The sequence below is a fragment of the Punica granatum genome, chromosome 8, assembly GCF_007655135.1.
Source record: "Punica granatum isolate Tunisia-2019 chromosome 8, ASM765513v2, whole genome shotgun sequence".
Taxonomy (NCBI): domain Eukaryota; kingdom Viridiplantae; phylum Streptophyta; class Magnoliopsida; order Myrtales; family Lythraceae; genus Punica; species Punica granatum.
Window position 1 is genome coordinate 24,813,074 of NC_045134.1, and position 17,579 is coordinate 24,830,652.

At 35.8% G+C, this 17,579-nt stretch overlaps 1 protein-coding gene across 3 annotated transcripts in view; it reads right to left on the reverse strand.

Annotated features, from left to right (window-relative positions):
• Positions 1 to 2,104: 2,104 nt before the first annotated feature.
• LOC116187986 (protein argonaute 1-like) overlaps positions 2,105 to 17,579 on the reverse strand; it is a 31,454-nt gene continuing 15,979 nt past the window's right edge. The window contains exons 1-19 of one of the 3 annotated variants that reach the window (XM_031517062.1): positions 7,504 to 7,648; positions 6,472 to 7,135; positions 6,181 to 6,386; positions 5,946 to 6,095; positions 5,723 to 5,856; positions 5,511 to 5,620; positions 5,310 to 5,416; positions 4,944 to 5,193; positions 4,727 to 4,834; positions 4,573 to 4,644; positions 4,362 to 4,484; positions 4,097 to 4,262; positions 3,745 to 4,004; positions 3,497 to 3,639; positions 3,280 to 3,406; positions 3,068 to 3,194; positions 2,903 to 2,976; positions 2,686 to 2,812; positions 2,105 to 2,569 (exon numbers count right to left, since the gene is read on the reverse strand). In XM_031517062.1, coding sequence (XP_031372922.1) covers positions 2,343 to 2,569; positions 2,686 to 2,812; positions 2,903 to 2,976; positions 3,068 to 3,194; positions 3,280 to 3,406; positions 3,497 to 3,639; positions 3,745 to 4,004; positions 4,097 to 4,262; positions 4,362 to 4,484; positions 4,573 to 4,644; positions 4,727 to 4,834; positions 4,944 to 5,193; positions 5,310 to 5,416; positions 5,511 to 5,620; positions 5,723 to 5,856; positions 5,946 to 6,095; positions 6,181 to 6,386; positions 6,472 to 7,107 — 3,147 coding nt within the window. In that variant the 5' untranslated portion in view covers positions 7,108 to 7,135; positions 7,504 to 7,648 and the 3' untranslated portion in view covers positions 2,105 to 2,342. Of the gene's footprint in view, positions 2,570 to 2,685; positions 2,813 to 2,902; positions 2,977 to 3,067; positions 3,195 to 3,279; positions 3,407 to 3,496; positions 3,640 to 3,744; positions 4,005 to 4,096; positions 4,263 to 4,361; positions 4,485 to 4,572; positions 4,645 to 4,726; positions 4,835 to 4,943; positions 5,194 to 5,309; positions 5,417 to 5,510; positions 5,621 to 5,722; positions 5,857 to 5,945; positions 6,096 to 6,180; positions 6,387 to 6,471; positions 7,136 to 7,388; positions 7,649 to 17,579 lie in introns of those variants that run through there. The other 2 variants (XM_031517063.1, XM_031517064.1) reach the window with 2 other exon arrangements.

Below are 17,579 nucleotides of genomic sequence, written 5' to 3' on the forward strand. Positions count from 1 at the left end.
GGAGGGCATGAAGGGTTTAAAGCATTTGGAAGGCCATGAAGCACCCTTCGTTTAAGGATTTGGAAAGGCCTCCGATGGATTAAAGGAGGGGAAAGGTTTCGAGGAGTTCAATGGATTATAAAAAGTTTTTAAGGGAATTTTCAAAGACCATTAGAAAATTAAAAATTCGAGGGGTTCAAAGGATTATAAATAATTTTGAAGAGAATTTTCTGACGGATAGGGATTGAAATTTTAAAAGGGGAGGGAAAAGTTTTGTGGAAAGAAGTATAGAAAATCATGAGGCTTTTCAAAGACCATAAGCAATTAAAAAGTTTGGGTTTTAGAAGAGGAGGGAAAGGTTTTAATTAGGAGTTCAAAGGATCATGGAAGTTTTTTTATAAGAGGTTTTCTTTGGAAGGAGAGGGAACGGTTATGAAAGCTCGGGTTTGTAGAAGGAGAGGGAAAGATTTCAAGGAAAGGATTATTAAGAGGCTTCTTTAGAAATTGAACATTAAAAATTGAAAGTTCGGGTTTTAGGAGGGGAGTGAAAGGTTTCGAGAGGTTCGAAGGATTACAGTAAAGTTTTTGAAAGGATTTTCAGAAATTGAAGGTCTTTTGGGAGGGTAAAATATTAAGAAAAAATCTATACAAACGTTTTAAGAGGAATTCTAAAATTCGTTAGAAGAAAGTTTGAATTTTAAAAGGTGAGAAAAAGTCATTAGGAATTCAAATAATTAAGAAAACATTTTAGGCGAGTAAGGGATTTTTAAAAAGTTTTTAAGTGTTTTTAGAAATTGAAATTTTAGGAGATGAAAAGGTTTTTGAGAAATTTAAAGAAATTAAAAATAAGGTTTTAAGAAGCTTTAAAAATTGAAAATTCGAATTTAGAAAAAGCCTTTTGAGAAGGGGTTTTAATAGACTTTTAGAAATCAAATTTTATAAGAAAAAAAGTTTTTATAAATTAAAGGGATTTTTAGAAAATTTTGAGGAAAGGTTCAAGAAAAGGGTTTAAGGAAAGGTTTCCGTTTAATTTCGTAATCATGTTTTTAAAATTTTAACTCTACTCACTACACAACAAAAATCAATAATATAATTATCACCTTTCCCTTTCTTAAAAATTTTTTAAACCATTCAATTCAATTTTTAATACTAAATTTTATCAACTATCCACTATCTTTTCTACAATTCAACAATATAATCATTACTTTTTTTTCAACTATTTATTACTTTTTTTTCATAATTCAACAACACAATCATTATAACCAAATTAAAATCAAAACTCACTTTTACTTAACTCTAAAACCAACCTCACCTAAAAATCAAATTTTATAATAAAAGAAAGTTTTCAATAAATTCAAAGGATTATTAAAAAGTTTTAGGAAAAGATTTTAATAAGCTTTAGAAATAAAAAAACCGGATTTTGGGAGAGGAAAATGTTTTGAATTTCTAGAAGGTTTAAAGAGTTTCAAAAATCGAAAACTCAGATTCAGAAGAGCCTTTAAAGAAAGGTTTGAACATTTTTATAAGAAAATTAGGGGGGAAAAGCTTTGGAGAAAATGCATGAAGAGGCTTTAGAAAACAAATTCCACAAGGAAAAAAAAAGTTGTGAAATAATTTCAAAAGATTTGAAAAAAGTTAAGAAAAAAAGTTTAAAATAATTTCAAAAGGATTTTAGAAAAGTTTTAAGAAAAGTCTATTAGAGTATTGAGAAATCAAAAACTCAGATTTGAGGAAGATTTTTTTTTTTTTTAGAGAAATTTAAGGGACTATAACAATGCGTTTGTTTTCGGAGTTAAAGTCACGAATTTGTGATTGTGATTGTAGAAGAAGACAAAAATATATGGGGCCCACCAGTTTGACTTTTGAAATGTGAAATAAATGGAAGGTATAGATAATTAATTATAATGAAATTATATTTTAATAATATATGGAACCCACCAGTTTGACTTTTGAAATATGTGTTTTGTTATGTAGTGTTTTGAGTTAAAGTTAAAGTTAAAATCTTAAACCACGACTTTGAAAACAAACGGAGCATAAATTTTTTTGAGAAATTTAAGGAATTATAAAAAGATTTTGAGAAACTTTCCAAGGAAAGATGCAGTTAGACAACGAAGACACTAAGCACTTAAACAATCACAAGTATAAGCAAGATGTCCACTAATATAGCAAACCAATCCAAACACCATTGGTTATTCCACTAACCACACCACCAAGAGATCCCAATATAGGGCTCTCCAAAATGTCACACAAAACACTCAAAATACACACACCATAATATTGTCTTAATCATATATATCTAACAACGGTTGTTGCTCTAGTGCTCCTTCAGTTCTTGTTCCCCGAGCTTCGAGCACCTGCTTCGCTTAGCAATAGAACATCACTCGCTTGACATTCTCCTTGAGTGCGGGGAGGGGTCTCACCGTAGCACTTGCACCCGGGGCACGAGTGCTCCTAGAGATGCTTGCTCCAGCAGCACCACCACCTCTTCCTACAGCAGCCCCGCTTGCCATGGATCCACTATCCGAGGTCTCAAGCTCCATGTAGAACCGGGCCCTGAATGCGGCAAGGTGGGCATAATATGCTGGTGGCACTGAAAACAGGAGGAAAGTTCCGTTAGTTAAGAAGATAAATAAGCAAGATGTTTTTTATTTCTTCATCCAATTAAGTGAGTAACCATACGATAGGAAAGAATAGAGAACTGCTTACCAATAGAAACTGAGCGAGTGCACCTTGCATACGTGTAGCACAGGTTGTTGGTAAGAGATTGTAGGCCATCAGCTGTAAACTTGTTTTCGTCCCAGAGAACATGATAATGGGCAGGGCGACTTGTACCCTATCAGAGAAGAACAGTTCATACATTAGAGGGATTCGAGTTAAAAAGTAATTGATCATATTAATTAGTTATTACAGGGATGAAAGGTACCTTAATTCCAGCATGACTACACAGGTAGAAATCAAACTCAGTGGGGTGGCATATCTTAGAGTCAACAACCGTTCCTGCGCAATTGCAACACACATATCAATAGATCAGACCAGGATAATCAGAGACACTGGTTAAAATAGAAACTAGACTAGAGAATTGTCTTACCAGGCAATATGTTACCACTCCCATCAACAGCTTTATGGTTACTGGCAAAAAGCCTTGTGTGGTGGCGTTTTTGGACCACCACAAAAGTCACTGGAGGCTGATAGTCAGGCTCCAAAGAAGCACAGGCCTGAGAAAATGAAAGAGAGAACTTCAGAAAAATTGATCCAGAAAAGAAAGAATTAGGTGCTCCTCGAATGAAAGGAAAGCTTTACCTTCCGAATAGCATCGAGTTCATACAGCAGGACTTGGTAGAACTGCCCTTCACTAACCCCGTCCCTATAGAATATAATCCGCTGAGGCTTTTGTCCAGTTGAACGGCGGAAAGATATAAGGAGCTCCCTGAATTGAATAGAGACAAGCAACCACCAATGATACTATTCACAGCACGAGATTTGATAGAAGGATGAAATTCAAGAGGGAGAGACTTACTTGATCATGCCTCCAGTTACAGTCCCTCTAACAGGATCTTGCCAGATCTTGAAAAGGTCTTGGATAAGCTCCTGGCGATGAGCTTGGGCAGAGACCAGACCAGCATATTTTGTGACCTCCGGCCAATCTTGGGAGGCGACAACCTACAATCGAGAAACATTTTAGATCCCCTTAGTGCAAAACAAATACAATGGGAAACTCTCCTAGTGAATATAGTAAAGAAATAAGTGGAGACAAAGATAACTCACAGCAGCTATTGAAGGACTAGTGTCCTCCCCTGGATGAGGATGTGTCACATCTGCCCCAAAGATTATAGTGGGACGGTCACTGACCTGGGGAATACGCCTGGACAGTGCATCCACAAGAACGGTGTTCCTTCCCCCAACTTTCACATTAATTTTAAGGGCAACATTGGCCAGATAATGCCTGCTTTTCTTGAAGACATGCTTGGACAAACAGCATTGGGAAACAATTCCTAGGTCGGTCTCACAAATCCTCTTGAGATCACCTATGCACGCCAAAATGTACAGCAAGACTATTAGCTAAGGAAATATGCAATAATGCACGAGAAGATAAAGTAGTCAATCAGGGGCTTCATACCGTATAGAGAACCATTGTCGTCCGGTAGAATGACAATGAGAAGGTCGATATCTTTGCCTTTTGGTTGAAGCTTGGTCATCGCCTCATGATACCGAGCCTTCAGGACCTTCTCGACTTGATCAGGACGAGCACTGATTGGAGGCAAGATAGCGTCTCGGTTGAATGCCTACACACCAAGAAACAGATGTCAAAGGCATGCCCTTTATAAAGTTAAACACCATCAAAATAATTTAAAGGTTTTATATATGGGGAAAAAAATACATACCATGCCAGAAATGTAACACATATGGGCCAACTCATTGCAAAAGTCACTAGCGACAGGATCTGGAACATTCCGAGAGAAATTAATGCAAAACCAGTTGTTGACTGTCCCTCCATTTACCATTTTCTGCTCAAAAGAAACAGCAAGTTAAACCTTTGCAAAACTGCTGAGAGATATACAAAAGAAAAAAAAATCATAATCTTGAAGCACGTACTTTATTCATCATATTCCAGCAGCCAACCTCTGGAAGACAGTCCTTGATGCGGCCTGAATCATGGTATTTCAGCTGAAAAAGGGAAAATGAAACCAACACAAGGCATTTGCTAAACAGACAAGTAATAGTACAGCAAAGAGAACAATATCATTACCCAGGGTGCTGGAAGAATTCGGGCTTCAACTTGGGCAAGCTTCTCGCTGATCTTAATGTCAAACTCCTTTGCATAGGGGTCCTCACCGTACGCATTATGCCGAACAGTCTGAAAAAGAAAAATCATATTATTGTCAAAAAGTCATACTCCAAGTAATATGGATGCAAAGCCTAACTATTTCAGAGTGCATATTCAAGCATAAGGTATCCAAGCTCACCCGCAGGATGTCCTGTTCCCTTTCGTGAGGGCGCTGGCAGGTCACTGTCAGCAAGGCAGTGATTTGCCTTTTATTAAGCCTCTTGGAATAGCGCTGACCTTCCACAATCTTGCAAACCTCCATCGGGAGATAGTTTGGCCTGTTCTGGTTCCCCACTTGCAGGCATGGCCATTGAGTATGTTGAATTACGAAACGATATGTTTTGTAGAAGTATTCTACAACAGACTTCATAGTGCCTCTATCATCAAACCTGCAAAACAATAGAAATTAAGGACAAATAAGCTAACATTCAAGTTAATGCAAACAAAAAACTACATGAATTCTACAAGCCAATTGGCTTAGACATCTGAGAACATAATTACTTACCTCAGCTCCCTCGTTGCTTGTGGGGTCAAGCCAGAAATTCGGTACTTCCTCCGCATGTTGCCTCGGTGTGTGACCTCAACTTTAACTCCCCTTAGTGCCTTCTTAATCTGTCTTTGACAAGACAAAATAAGAGTAAGCAAAAGTAAAAGGCTGAGACCTAATCCCAATATGATTTTGATAATCAAATTAACAATGTCCCACCTTCACGCGATTGGAATCAGATAAAGGCCTTCCTATCACATCAGGGTTCAGCAGCCGAGCAACAAACTCAATTACTGGAAGGGGCTCAATGAAAGCAGTTGAGGACATATCTGCAGTCCAAAACAAAGAAATTATTAACTTTAAGAGTTCAAACATGTATGCATAATGAGGAAAGAGAGCGGGAACTTCGACAAAAGAAAGGAGAAGCATACCAATATTAAGAGAGAGTCCCATCTGAGTTGGACGAATACTCTGATAGAATCCCCGCCAGCTTTCGAGGCCCTCACCCAGTGATTGCCTCCTTCCCAGATCAGGAGAGTAGAAGGATCTCCCCACAGGACAGTAACTGGAGAAAATTCCACCAAATATTTGTTATAAATAATGCCCACTCTGTTGATTCAGTAAACAATTTTGCTCAGCAAAAACGAATCATACCGAGAATTTGGAAGCTCACGCAATACAATGTCCAGTACTTGAAGCGCATCTTGTGGTGCCTCAGCTTGCCTGCCTTGCAAGAACATACCCAAGTGGTGAAGATCAGCCCTGGCAGCCAACTTGATGACAACCTTGAATTCACGTTCTCTCCTGTAGAAAGTGTGAAATGAAAGAGCTAAGAAACCGAAGAATTAAGACTCAGGAATTCAAATATACAGAGATTGAAAAATAAAACCTTTGGTTCCCGCCCTCGTCTTCATCGCTGAGAGTAATTCTGAAGTCACTCGACAAAAAGGGCAAGGGCCCAGCAGTGTAGAGAGACTTGCGACCATCATAAGCTGGCAGTCGCTTACCCAGATGAGATTCTCTATATGTGTCGACCAGCTTCTTCATGACTTGACGATTGACAAGTCTGGAGGAGACTTCAGGGGTGATAGAGACCTGACATTGAATCCAATTAGTTAGTTAATTAAATGCAAGCAAGCCAACAATCTTAATAAGTGGCACTGTGAGAGAAGACACTTACATCGTACTGATGCAAATCTTTATTGGGCAGTTCGGCAAAGAAGTGATTAGCCTTGACAATACACCAGGTGCCGATGCTGCCCCTTCCCGGCCTGGGCGGGAATTTCATCCCCTTGGTAGAAGCAGGCTGAATAGCCAGGCTTGTAGAGCCCTCCTGCACAGAAAGCTGCGAAAGCTGCTGTGCAACCTCGGAGGGTTCAGCTGGCCCTGATGATGATGAACCAGCTTCCGAAGGCACGGGCTGAATAGACAACCCAGCTGGAATGGCTTGGTGCAGATCAGGAACAGTTCTGGGCGATGCCCCCTGGAGCCCTTTGCGTCCGCTGACCATGCCCCCTCTTGCGCCATACCCGCCACGCCCACCATGCTGAGGAGGAGCACCTCCCCTTCCGCCCCTGGGCTGATACTCAGAAGGAGCATATTGTTGCTGGGGTATGCTACGACCTCGCCCCCCACCATAACCGCCTCGTTGGGCCTGAGGGACCCGACCACCTCGTCCGCCTTGGTGCGGACCTCCTCCAAACTGCTGTGGTTGCTGGGGAGCACCTCTACCTCGGCCAACGCCGCTGGACTCTTGAGGGTTGGAGCTGGAGCCCTCACCACCAGTTGGAGGCTCAGTCCTCCTCTTCCTCACCATGATGTATTCAGCAAGAGAAAACCCTCAACTGTTAAAACCGAAAAGTCGAAAACAAATAAAAATGCTACGGCTGAAACTAAAAGCCCTAGAAGTCATCTCATCTCAGCAGAAATCAACCCACTTTCCCACAGTATAAAAGAAAACCCGGCGCAACCCAGAACCCTAGAACACCAAATGTACACGATCTATTGGCCCAGAGCGTAAAACATGACGCAAATTTATCATCACGGTCCAATAATCTAAAGCATAATCGGAAAGAAAACCGCAGATCGGCACCGTACAGCAAAATTTTCGCTGCCGATAGGGCTGGGGCGTCGCGGATCCTACAACACGAAGCTTTTTCACCAAATGAGACGCCGGAAACCTATAAGGGGAACTCTTTTTTAATCAAATTACCTGGAAGTTGGGTTTGCTCCGGCGACAGAAGAGGCACAGGATAACCCCCACCACACTCCACTTCTACTAACCCGCCTCAAAAAGTTAGCCCTGTCCCCTTCCCCGCCTTACACCTTCCGCCACAATTTATACTCTCAGCTACGTTTCCTACTCGCCCGATAAAACTCCCACCTCCGCAAGATGCAACTTTTCGATCAATCAAAATCAATTTGTACAGCCGTACGAGAATACCCCGTCCCGCCTCGGAAAATTTTACTATCTTCGTTCATAACTGTCATATTAATATTGACTTTAACCTCATCGTGTTGACCTTGGAGGGTATCGATAGACCGTATAGAGAAATAAGCGAGACTATCGAATTCAGCATGATCGAATAGTCATAAGACAATATCAGAACTTCATCAAAAGCTAGTGGTATTTATTATATCAGTGAAATATTCATATCCACTCAATAAACGAGAAGAATTGAAGGAAAAATCGCGTAGATTGTTTTTAATAAGGGAGGCTCGTCTTTAGACGTGAAGACGGGAGAAGGCAAACAAATAATATAAAAGCGATTAACAAAGTATTAAATAGGAAATTAGAGCTTTTCAAACTTGGGCAAGAGATACTATGATCACTTACTAGAGCGAGTAAACACATTCTTCGGCATGCATGGAAGCATAATCGGCTCAGGGATTGACCGGGTAGCCAACGCTCCGACCACCGTTACGGGGCGAAAGAAAAGGGCGCTCGAGGAGGCGTCTACGCGCGCGTTTCTAACGGTTGCCTCAGAATACACGTCGAACGTGGCCTTTGGGTTGATCTAAGACGGTCAAAATCCCGATCCTGCAATATGGGGATTTTTATGTAATCACCTCGTAAAGGACAATAAACTCTCAACAAATTACAATATAAATTGCAAACAATATATTTATATATTTTATCTCATTTTTTTTAACTAAAAATACATTTTATAAATAATATTGATAATATATGTAGATCAATGTTATCAGAATCGAATCGGATCGGGCGGCTCGACCGGTTGAATCGAAACTGGACCAATGTTCGGTCCAATTAGCTTAAAAACCGAAAATGCATAAATAGGCCGGTGAACTCAAGAAATCGGGCGGATTTTAGTCAAACCCGTTGAACCCACGTGAACTGGTCGGTTGGATGGGTTTAGAATTTTTTAAGCATGAATGACCTAAAGATAAATTTGAAAAAACAAGAAAACTCAAAAGGCCAAATGAAATTATCAAACCCTAGTCTTCATCTTCACCGGTTCACCTTTTTTCTGTTGCAAGAAGTCTCGATCTCGAAGTCTCCATGTGAACTGACGAACGAAGATCGAAATTTCAATTGCAAGTCGCCTCTTCTCGGCTTCCTCTTTTCCTTCTATCTCTTCTCGACTTCTCAGTCCCCCCCCCCTCTCTCTCTCTCTCTCTCTACCCCCACTCCTTTCTCCGCCTCCCATTCCGTCGCGAGATACACTGGTGAGTTTTGCTTCCGCTTGACTTTTCCCGTTTGATTGTTGAGCGAGATTAGCTTTTTTCAGGATCCCGACATTTGCTTGCTTCCATTTCAACTGCTGGTGAATCTTACGGGAAGGGAGTGTTGTTTGTTCTTTGTTGTCACGTTGCTCGATCAAATATGATTGTGATGTTTATTCATTGGTCTACTCATACAGTCACATGTGCAATTCCGTCAATTTTGGACAGGAAGTTAGCATCTGGCTATATGTGAAACCAACACGTCAACGTTGGAATATCTTAGGTAAAAAATCAAGTTTGGGTTAAAACTAAGAATTCCTTCAAACGTTAGATTATATGGCGCAATTATCCCTTCATATTACTACTAGGTGTCATTATCTTGAAATTTGACTAAGCTTCGCATCCTAATATTGATTTTCTAATTCATTGGATGAAGCTTGAAATATGTATGGCAGCTTGGAAGGTTAGACACTTGTGTGCTGAAGTTGTTGTGGCCTTACAACTTATGTATTGTATATTGTTTCTAATTCATTCTATCTCTTCAGGCAATTTTTTTTTACATTGGAAAAGCTTTTTCAACTCTTGACCGACTAAACACTATCATAAATGATTATCGATGAGATTTGATCTCTTCTTCCAGAGTCGCTCAACGGATATTAGTGCTCTTGAGCAATAAACTTTGAGCTGGAGCAGTTGCATGAGAAGTGGCAGAGTTATGTGGCATGATAGGCCTCTTGTACAAAGGTGTTGTAAGCAAACAATATGGCTGTATAGGAGCGCAATCAAATGCACCATCAGTTTTACGAGTCATTTGCAATCAGATGCAAATAAATTTTTTTTCTTGTATTTTTTGGACACATATTATCTAATATTTATTACTATTTTCTTGAATTTTATATTATTTTCTTAAAATAATAAATATTTATTTATTTTATAATTAAACACGTGGTCCAACCCATCGAACCCCCGCTTGAACCCATAAACCCATGAACCCATATCTCGATATGTTCGATTTTCGGTCCGATTCTGATAACATTGATGTAGATAATGAATAATATAATATTTTAATCAGACTAAGTTGATAACCTTTTTATATTTAAGTTTAGATGTTCTGGGTATTTCTATTTTCAATTACCTAAATAACTATGTACGTTTTACTTTTTTATTAATTAATTGATCAAAATTGCACCTTTAGATAATTGTACTCTAATTTTTTTTCATTTTTATGATATATAGTGGAACTATTTAAAATTCTTAATAAAATATAATATCTTGCATGCACTTTTTATTTTACTTATATATAATAACAATAAATTGAAAACCAATTAAAGCATAATTAATGTACCAATTCTCCTTTACTATATGTATTACGGATTATAAATTCTAAGACTTTATATGATTGTTATTGCGCATAGGCAAATGCACAGCTCTAGTATATAGAGATTCAATTTTAAGAAACACATCTAATACTGCACGTAATGTGAGCCAAATTCTAATTCTAGTTAAGTAAATGGGTTGCGATCGACATGCATGAGAACGACATGGTTTACTAACGCCACATAAGCACACATAAAGATCATTTTAGTTAAGGCATCGCATTCTTACTACCCCAACTTTCCTAGGCCGATAAATCTAATACTTTTAGTAATATCATCTAATTGAGAACTGAATTTCTTTTGCATAAATGTGATCAATTTTATTATTTGTATCCAATTCTAACCCTTTTTTTTCCTGTGAATGGATATTTCTTTAAAAAGAAAAAAGAAGAAGGAAAGATTGGAAAAAGAATTGTATCCGGTCATAATGAACTTAGCAATGACAAGGAATATTTTTTTGCCTTAATTGAGCCCCAGAGAAATATTGGAAGCTTCATTTGAGGTAATATTAGAAAGGGTTAATTTCAAATAAAACATATTTTTCTATTTTCTATTCTAAATATAATTAAAAATGAAAGTTGTTAAAAATAAAAGCATTTACTTTTAAATTTGTTCTGTTTATAACCAACTATACGTATTTTTCATTAAGTTTTTCATTGCTCTGTTAATTAAGTCTTCTATTAGCTTTCATTAATTTATTCGAGGTATAACAAGTAAAGGCTAATGCGGGCATGACGTTGTCACTACCTTATTTAGACAATGGTGGCCAACTTCGGCCCAACGCCTTCAAGATTTTGTCTCCCTCCACTACCACCCTAGCTCCTCTTCAACCATCTTCCTTTTATATCTTTTTTCTCTTTCAATTTTCTCAATTTTCTATCTTTTAGTTTATTTTTTATTTTTCAAAATAAATAATATATATTTTCTAACAAAAAAGTTAACGGAAATTACAAAGTAATTATAAACAAATAATTTTGAGAGCATGTACTTTAATTTCTAAAAACTTTAATTTTTGGCTTATTTAGAAAAGAAAACTAAGTATAAGCTCTTTCTTAAAAGTAACCCTATTAGAAATAGCAAAATGTATGGAAATTGAATGATATTACAACGCAAGTATTGAGATGTCATGTTCGGTGTATTAAATAGTTGGTAGAAAAATATGCATTTTTATGATAATGCATGATTTTTTTCATAAAAAATAGGAATAAAGCAATTAAAATTAGGACTACAAACAATATATGATATTATTTATTTTATTTGAAAATCTTAGTTTTATATTGAGAACTATATTTTGTTATTTGTTGAGGAAACCATACCATTCGATCACCACGAACATACATATCGAGTTCATTAAGGCCTAATTCACTCCATTATTTTTTTTTCCCTAACACATTTCTATTATTTTGTGAAAGAAGGACTAAACCCACAGGTCCTGTACATGAATAGAATAAGAAAAAAACAAAGAGTTCCACAGATAACATACAAATTCACAACTATATGGTATGAAGCAGAAAAATAGTATCATCACAGCGAATCTCCTCATATTGAGAAAATGTTAGACGGTAATTCATAACAATTACAAGGTGGGATTAAGCTGAACAAAATCATGGCCCACAACTCATGTGCTCGATGGGTTCAAGTTTCGATAGATACAATCTTACCATGTCTCCAAGATAGATTCAACCAAGAATTCCGCCTGGATACCGTTCCTATTGATTTCTTTGGACGTAGTTTAGCCTGTCCAAGATGTTTGTTAGATTAACGGCTATCTGGATTTGACATACTTGGAGCTTGTTTTGCGCGTATAACTAATGAACTTTTATAGCACATAAATCCAAACGGATCACAGTCGAAAGATATACATTTTGGGGGCATAGAATGTTGACAAACATTGGCCCCGACAAAAGGGAATGTGGGAGCGGAGTTGGCTGATCCTAAGAAAGGCCACTTAAGAACTACCTTCACAACCCAAGAAAAGGTTGCAGAGGTGATAGAATCTAAAACTAGTCAACATAATCTGTGAAACCTTTGAAGAACTCAATTGGTGCAGGACATATTCCGCCTGTAGTTCGAGATTCTGTCACAAGGGCCAAGTCAAGTACGACGTCTATGGGTACTCAAGTTGTCCCGATTCCGTCCCTGACGTTGTCAAACCCGACGTCTCAAGACCGGAGTGGTTCGATTTGATTTATTCACCTTCTGATTATTATAGAGAGCTCAGAAATCTTGGATCTTAGCAGCTTTGTGGATTTGAACGAACATTGGGGTTGGACGAAGGAACTGGGCTTGTGAGCCGAGCTCAAGTTATGTACAACTGTGCCCATATCAGGTCCAAGCCTAATCAAGTCTGAGCCCAAAAAAAAATGTTAGGGGTTTTGAGACCATTAATCCTAATTCAATCAAATTCCATCAAATAATAAAAGGGAGATTAAAAAGTTCACGACATTGAATTTGCTAGGTAAGTTTGGAACCAACTCAATCCATTCCATCAATATATCTAAATGAATAAGAATGTTCAAACTATCGATCTAAGTCTTAAGTTTGCTTGCATGGCAGAAGATTAAGAAACAAATTGATCTCAAATTGAATGACGTCATGAAGATCAACTCATTCTTTGGGCAAGATCAACACCCGACGCTCCCATATTTCCTCCTTTGGTGCCAGAAGGCCCTTATCATTTGCAACAACTCTCATGGGAATACGTTCGGTCCCTGTGGAGAGAATTGCAGGCCAAGGCTCGGTGTCAAGTCGAACGAGTCGAAATACTATCTGCTTGATGATTCTTGTCCTGAGCTTGCTCTTTGTCCCTAGGATGGATCTTGTAGATACATGCTCCATCCACGTCTGCAATATGATTAATATGAATTAATGGTGTAAATGAGTTTAACGATTCGAAAATGGTTCGAGCCCAGCTCGGTAAAAGTTCAAATTCAGCTTGATCTTATTAAGTTTGGGTAGCCAGTGAAACGAGCCTAGCTGAGCTCAAGAAATATTCGGTTTGAAAAGTTCACAAGCTTAAACGAATCTTTTTTATTTTTTATATATATAACAATATATATATATATATATATTATGTTAGTTGATCTCTCATTTTATATATTAGAATAAATAGTATAGGTAATAGGTAATAATAAACAAAAATAAAAGGTTATACCTTCCTCAAATGATAATGTAACCATTCCATTACGTATCTTTAGATGTATATATCAAAACTATTGTTTTCCTAGAGGTTACCCACACGAGGACACGTGTCCTTGTTACATTACAATACATCTCTGCTCTCTAATAAATAAAACCTGGTTTGGCTCCACTTTTTTGCCCTTTTAAACTTTTAAATTTATTTTTAAATTTTATTCGTTTTTCTTTTGCATTTTCAAATCCAACCCTAAAAAAAAAGTATCACGTAATTTGGTGGACATGTTAAGTCAAATGATCGAATCGTCAGGTCAGGCCATTTTAGTATTTTTAAATCTAACTCGAATAACATACCACGTAATTAGGTCGACAATACATCAAATGATTCGATCGTAATCCCTTTGTTTTTTCATTTTTTGTAATCCTCTTTTTTTTAAAAAAAAAATTCTAACCATTTTTAGCGTTTTTGAATCCGATCTGAACAAGGTATCATATAATCATATCACGCGTCATGCAAAAGATTTTATTATAAGGTCAACGAATTACGTGTTTTTTGCGTTCTCATATCATATCCTGATCCATGTAATTTCGTTAACGCGTTACGTCAAACTATCTGATCAATAGGTCGAAAAGTTATGCCTTTTTAGTTTTTTTAAAATCTGACCCGAATAATGTATCGCGTAATTTGGTCAACGTGTTATGTTAAATGATTCGATCATTATAGTCGAACTACTTTCAGAAAGTACTTTTACCCAATTTTTATTTAGAAAATTAGAAGAAATTTCGTACTAAAAGTACTAAATATATAAACTACGATATATGCTATATTTTTCTTCAAATTTTAATTTGTGAATACATAATTTTTTTCCTCTCCCCCTTTTTTTTATTTTCTTTCTTTTGTCTAGTATTGTTGGTGGTGTATCTTAATTGATCCACTGGATCAAATGACCATATCAATATGATTGACCAATTATATTTCTTAAAAATATAATATCATGTTTTACACCATATGGAGTACAAGTTTTTCTCTTTTCTTTCAATCACTATAAGATTTGATACAATTATCTTGCACTATTCTCTCTATCTATTTTACTCTCTCTTTTTTAAGAGTTATACATATATTATATACTTTCTTTTGATTTGTAAATATTAATTGACAGACACAAATTTTCTTCACCTATGTGCTATATTACTTAAGAAATTATACATTAAACACATACTTTTCGAATTACAAGTAATACTTTTTTTTTCTTTATCCAGCGAAAACCCAACAGTGAAAATTAATTTTGTTGTTCATTTATTTTCATAGATTTATAAAATATAAATATTTTCTTTTCTCAAAAATTGAGGTTTTGTATTATATCGGACATCGCATAAATTATGATTTCAATATTATTGGCTAAAAAAGTTTCAGCCCGCCGCATCCCGAGAGCATACATATAATTAATCATGGTCCATCTTTAAGATAGGGAGACTATGGTGAGTTTTCCCCCTTGACGTGACCCACTTTTCTCTTCTTCTTCTTCTATATATTTTTTATTAATTTTTCTAATTTTGTTTACTTTTTAACTTATATTTAATTATATGGACTTTTCCCAATGCGTGTCACTTCATATCTGAAGTTCAACAGACTTGATTAATCAAAGTATCAACGAGGTCGTCCACTAAATGATAAATCTCACCTGATCATGATTTTTTTTCCAAATCAAAGGACTTACATTTGAAATCTTAATTAAAAGAAATAAATTCTTGGATTACCTAAAATCAAATACCCTATTTAAATTTATCACCAATTTAAGTAGTTTCTTTTTATTTGTGTATTTGAAATGTCCTTATCTTTTTCAATTAAATGCAAGATTATGCATTTATGCTAGCCTACTGACTAAGAATGATTCTCGCTTAGGTATAGTTATGACCATGAGATGCTTTTAATGAATTTTGAACACATTTTGCAAGTAAAGTTCACCCATTTAAAAATAGTGGCCCACTTATGACCTATTTTATCCCGATGATGATTTTCTAAATATTAAAAGTTCAAATTAAAATTAGTTTGGAGAAATATTATTTTTATATCATATGAAAGTTAATTAGTACAATCTTTTGAAAAATCTAAGTCATCTAATATCAATGGAGAACTCGTAATTTTTATACATAAATAATTTTGTCATTAATTACAGTTGTACTCTATAGTAGTTATCATACAAACTATTATGATAAACCACAAAATTGAAGTAAAATTTTTCTCACTCGCCACATGGCGCGGGTGAGTAACCTAGTATTCTTAGGAAAACGAGACACCACTCCCTTTTTATATACCGGTTAATAATTTTTAATTTTTTTTAAATAGTAATTTAAAAAATAAGCATTTGGGCTGATTGTTTAGAATGGGCTTTGAGTCCATTAAGTCCAGCCTAAATTGTACGTTCTTGTTTCACTGAAATTTAGTCCGTGGAGACGAGGGAGGGATCATCTGGGTTCGACGGCGACCGATCATTGATCGGGGTGAGTCTATTTCCGAAACCAACGTCTCTTACAGGTACATGCATGGCCCATTCTTTGCTTTTCATGTTGGGTCTCTGTGTTTTTTCTGTTCTGGCATATTCTCTACTTAATGGTGATCATCTCAAAATTGTCCCTTAATTCACTGATAGTGTTAAGTCCCACCTGAAGGACAATCTGTGTGCAGTAGTAGCCTTAATATTGTTGTCGATTTATATGATTATAAACTTTACGGGGAAATTGCTTACTATAATAATAATATTTTTTTTTTATGAATTATTATTATGGGTCATCATCATCATCATCATCTTTTTCATTATGGACTATTAATATTTTTTATGGATTGTTATTATTTTTTCAATCATTATTATTATCATTATTACTAGTTGGAAGACTGCCTCGCGGCAATTAACACCATAAATCGAAAAAATGTCATCTAGCTAATATTAAAAGATAATAATTTTGATCCAACTTTAAAAAAATTTACATTCCAAAAACATGTATTTTCATGGATTCTACGCAATTATATTAATAAAAAAATGCTCCACAATAATATAGAATAGATCTCCTACATATGATTAGTAATCATGTAAGGAATTTATGTTCAAAATTATGGGGTATTTTAATGTCTTGTTTGGTTTGCAAATGTGATTTTAAAATCACAACTTTAACCTAATTCTACTAACAATAAAACAAAATAACTCATACAAAATCAAAGGGTGGGCCTCATTTATACCACTTTTTTTTCAAAATTAAAATCTGATTTTAAAATTATATTTTGAAACAAGAGTCATGCTCTCTTTTACATGTAGGGAACAAGAGTTTTAGTTTATTAAATTACTAGTGTTATTACCCATGCATCGCTTGAACCTTTGCATTTTTATGTTGACCGGTGCTATTTCCACTCCCTAATTGGCTAATGCACTTCATTTGTTACTTGTACCAAATTATCCTAAAAACCATAAATATGAAAACACAAATCATTCTCCCAAATCTATCATTTCCTTTCTCAATTTACTGTCATTGGTAAATTACTGTGTATATAGCCCTTAATACCCCGGTTTATTTTAATTGCCTTAAAATATGATTATGACCTGAAAATATAAAATAAAGTTATAAAATAACAAATTTTTTATATTAAGTCAAACTTATTTTAAATGCAATGATACATAATTCGACTAACTTGCCATTCGCAAATTAAAGGATTATGAAACCAAATAAAAAAGAAAAGTTTGAATTGGAAGCATGACCAAATGGCTTGAATATTTAAGTCTATTATTAAAGGCAACTCATATTTAATATAGAATTATTAAAAAGCTTCACCATAGGAAATTATTATGAACATAGATGTTAAACTTAAAATGAATAAAAAATTGTAAAAAAGTAGAAAAAAAACTAAATAAACAAATAAATGTGCATGTCCTAAACTTCATCCCCGTCCCACGAGCTTTCATAATCCTATCATAAGTTTCAAAATATTTTGCAATTCTATGACTAATAAATTTCATAAAAAAAAGTCTATGCAAGGATTAGCTGTTTAATCTTAAAAAGATCTAATGAATGAGATTAGTTGATCGATAATACTGATTATATT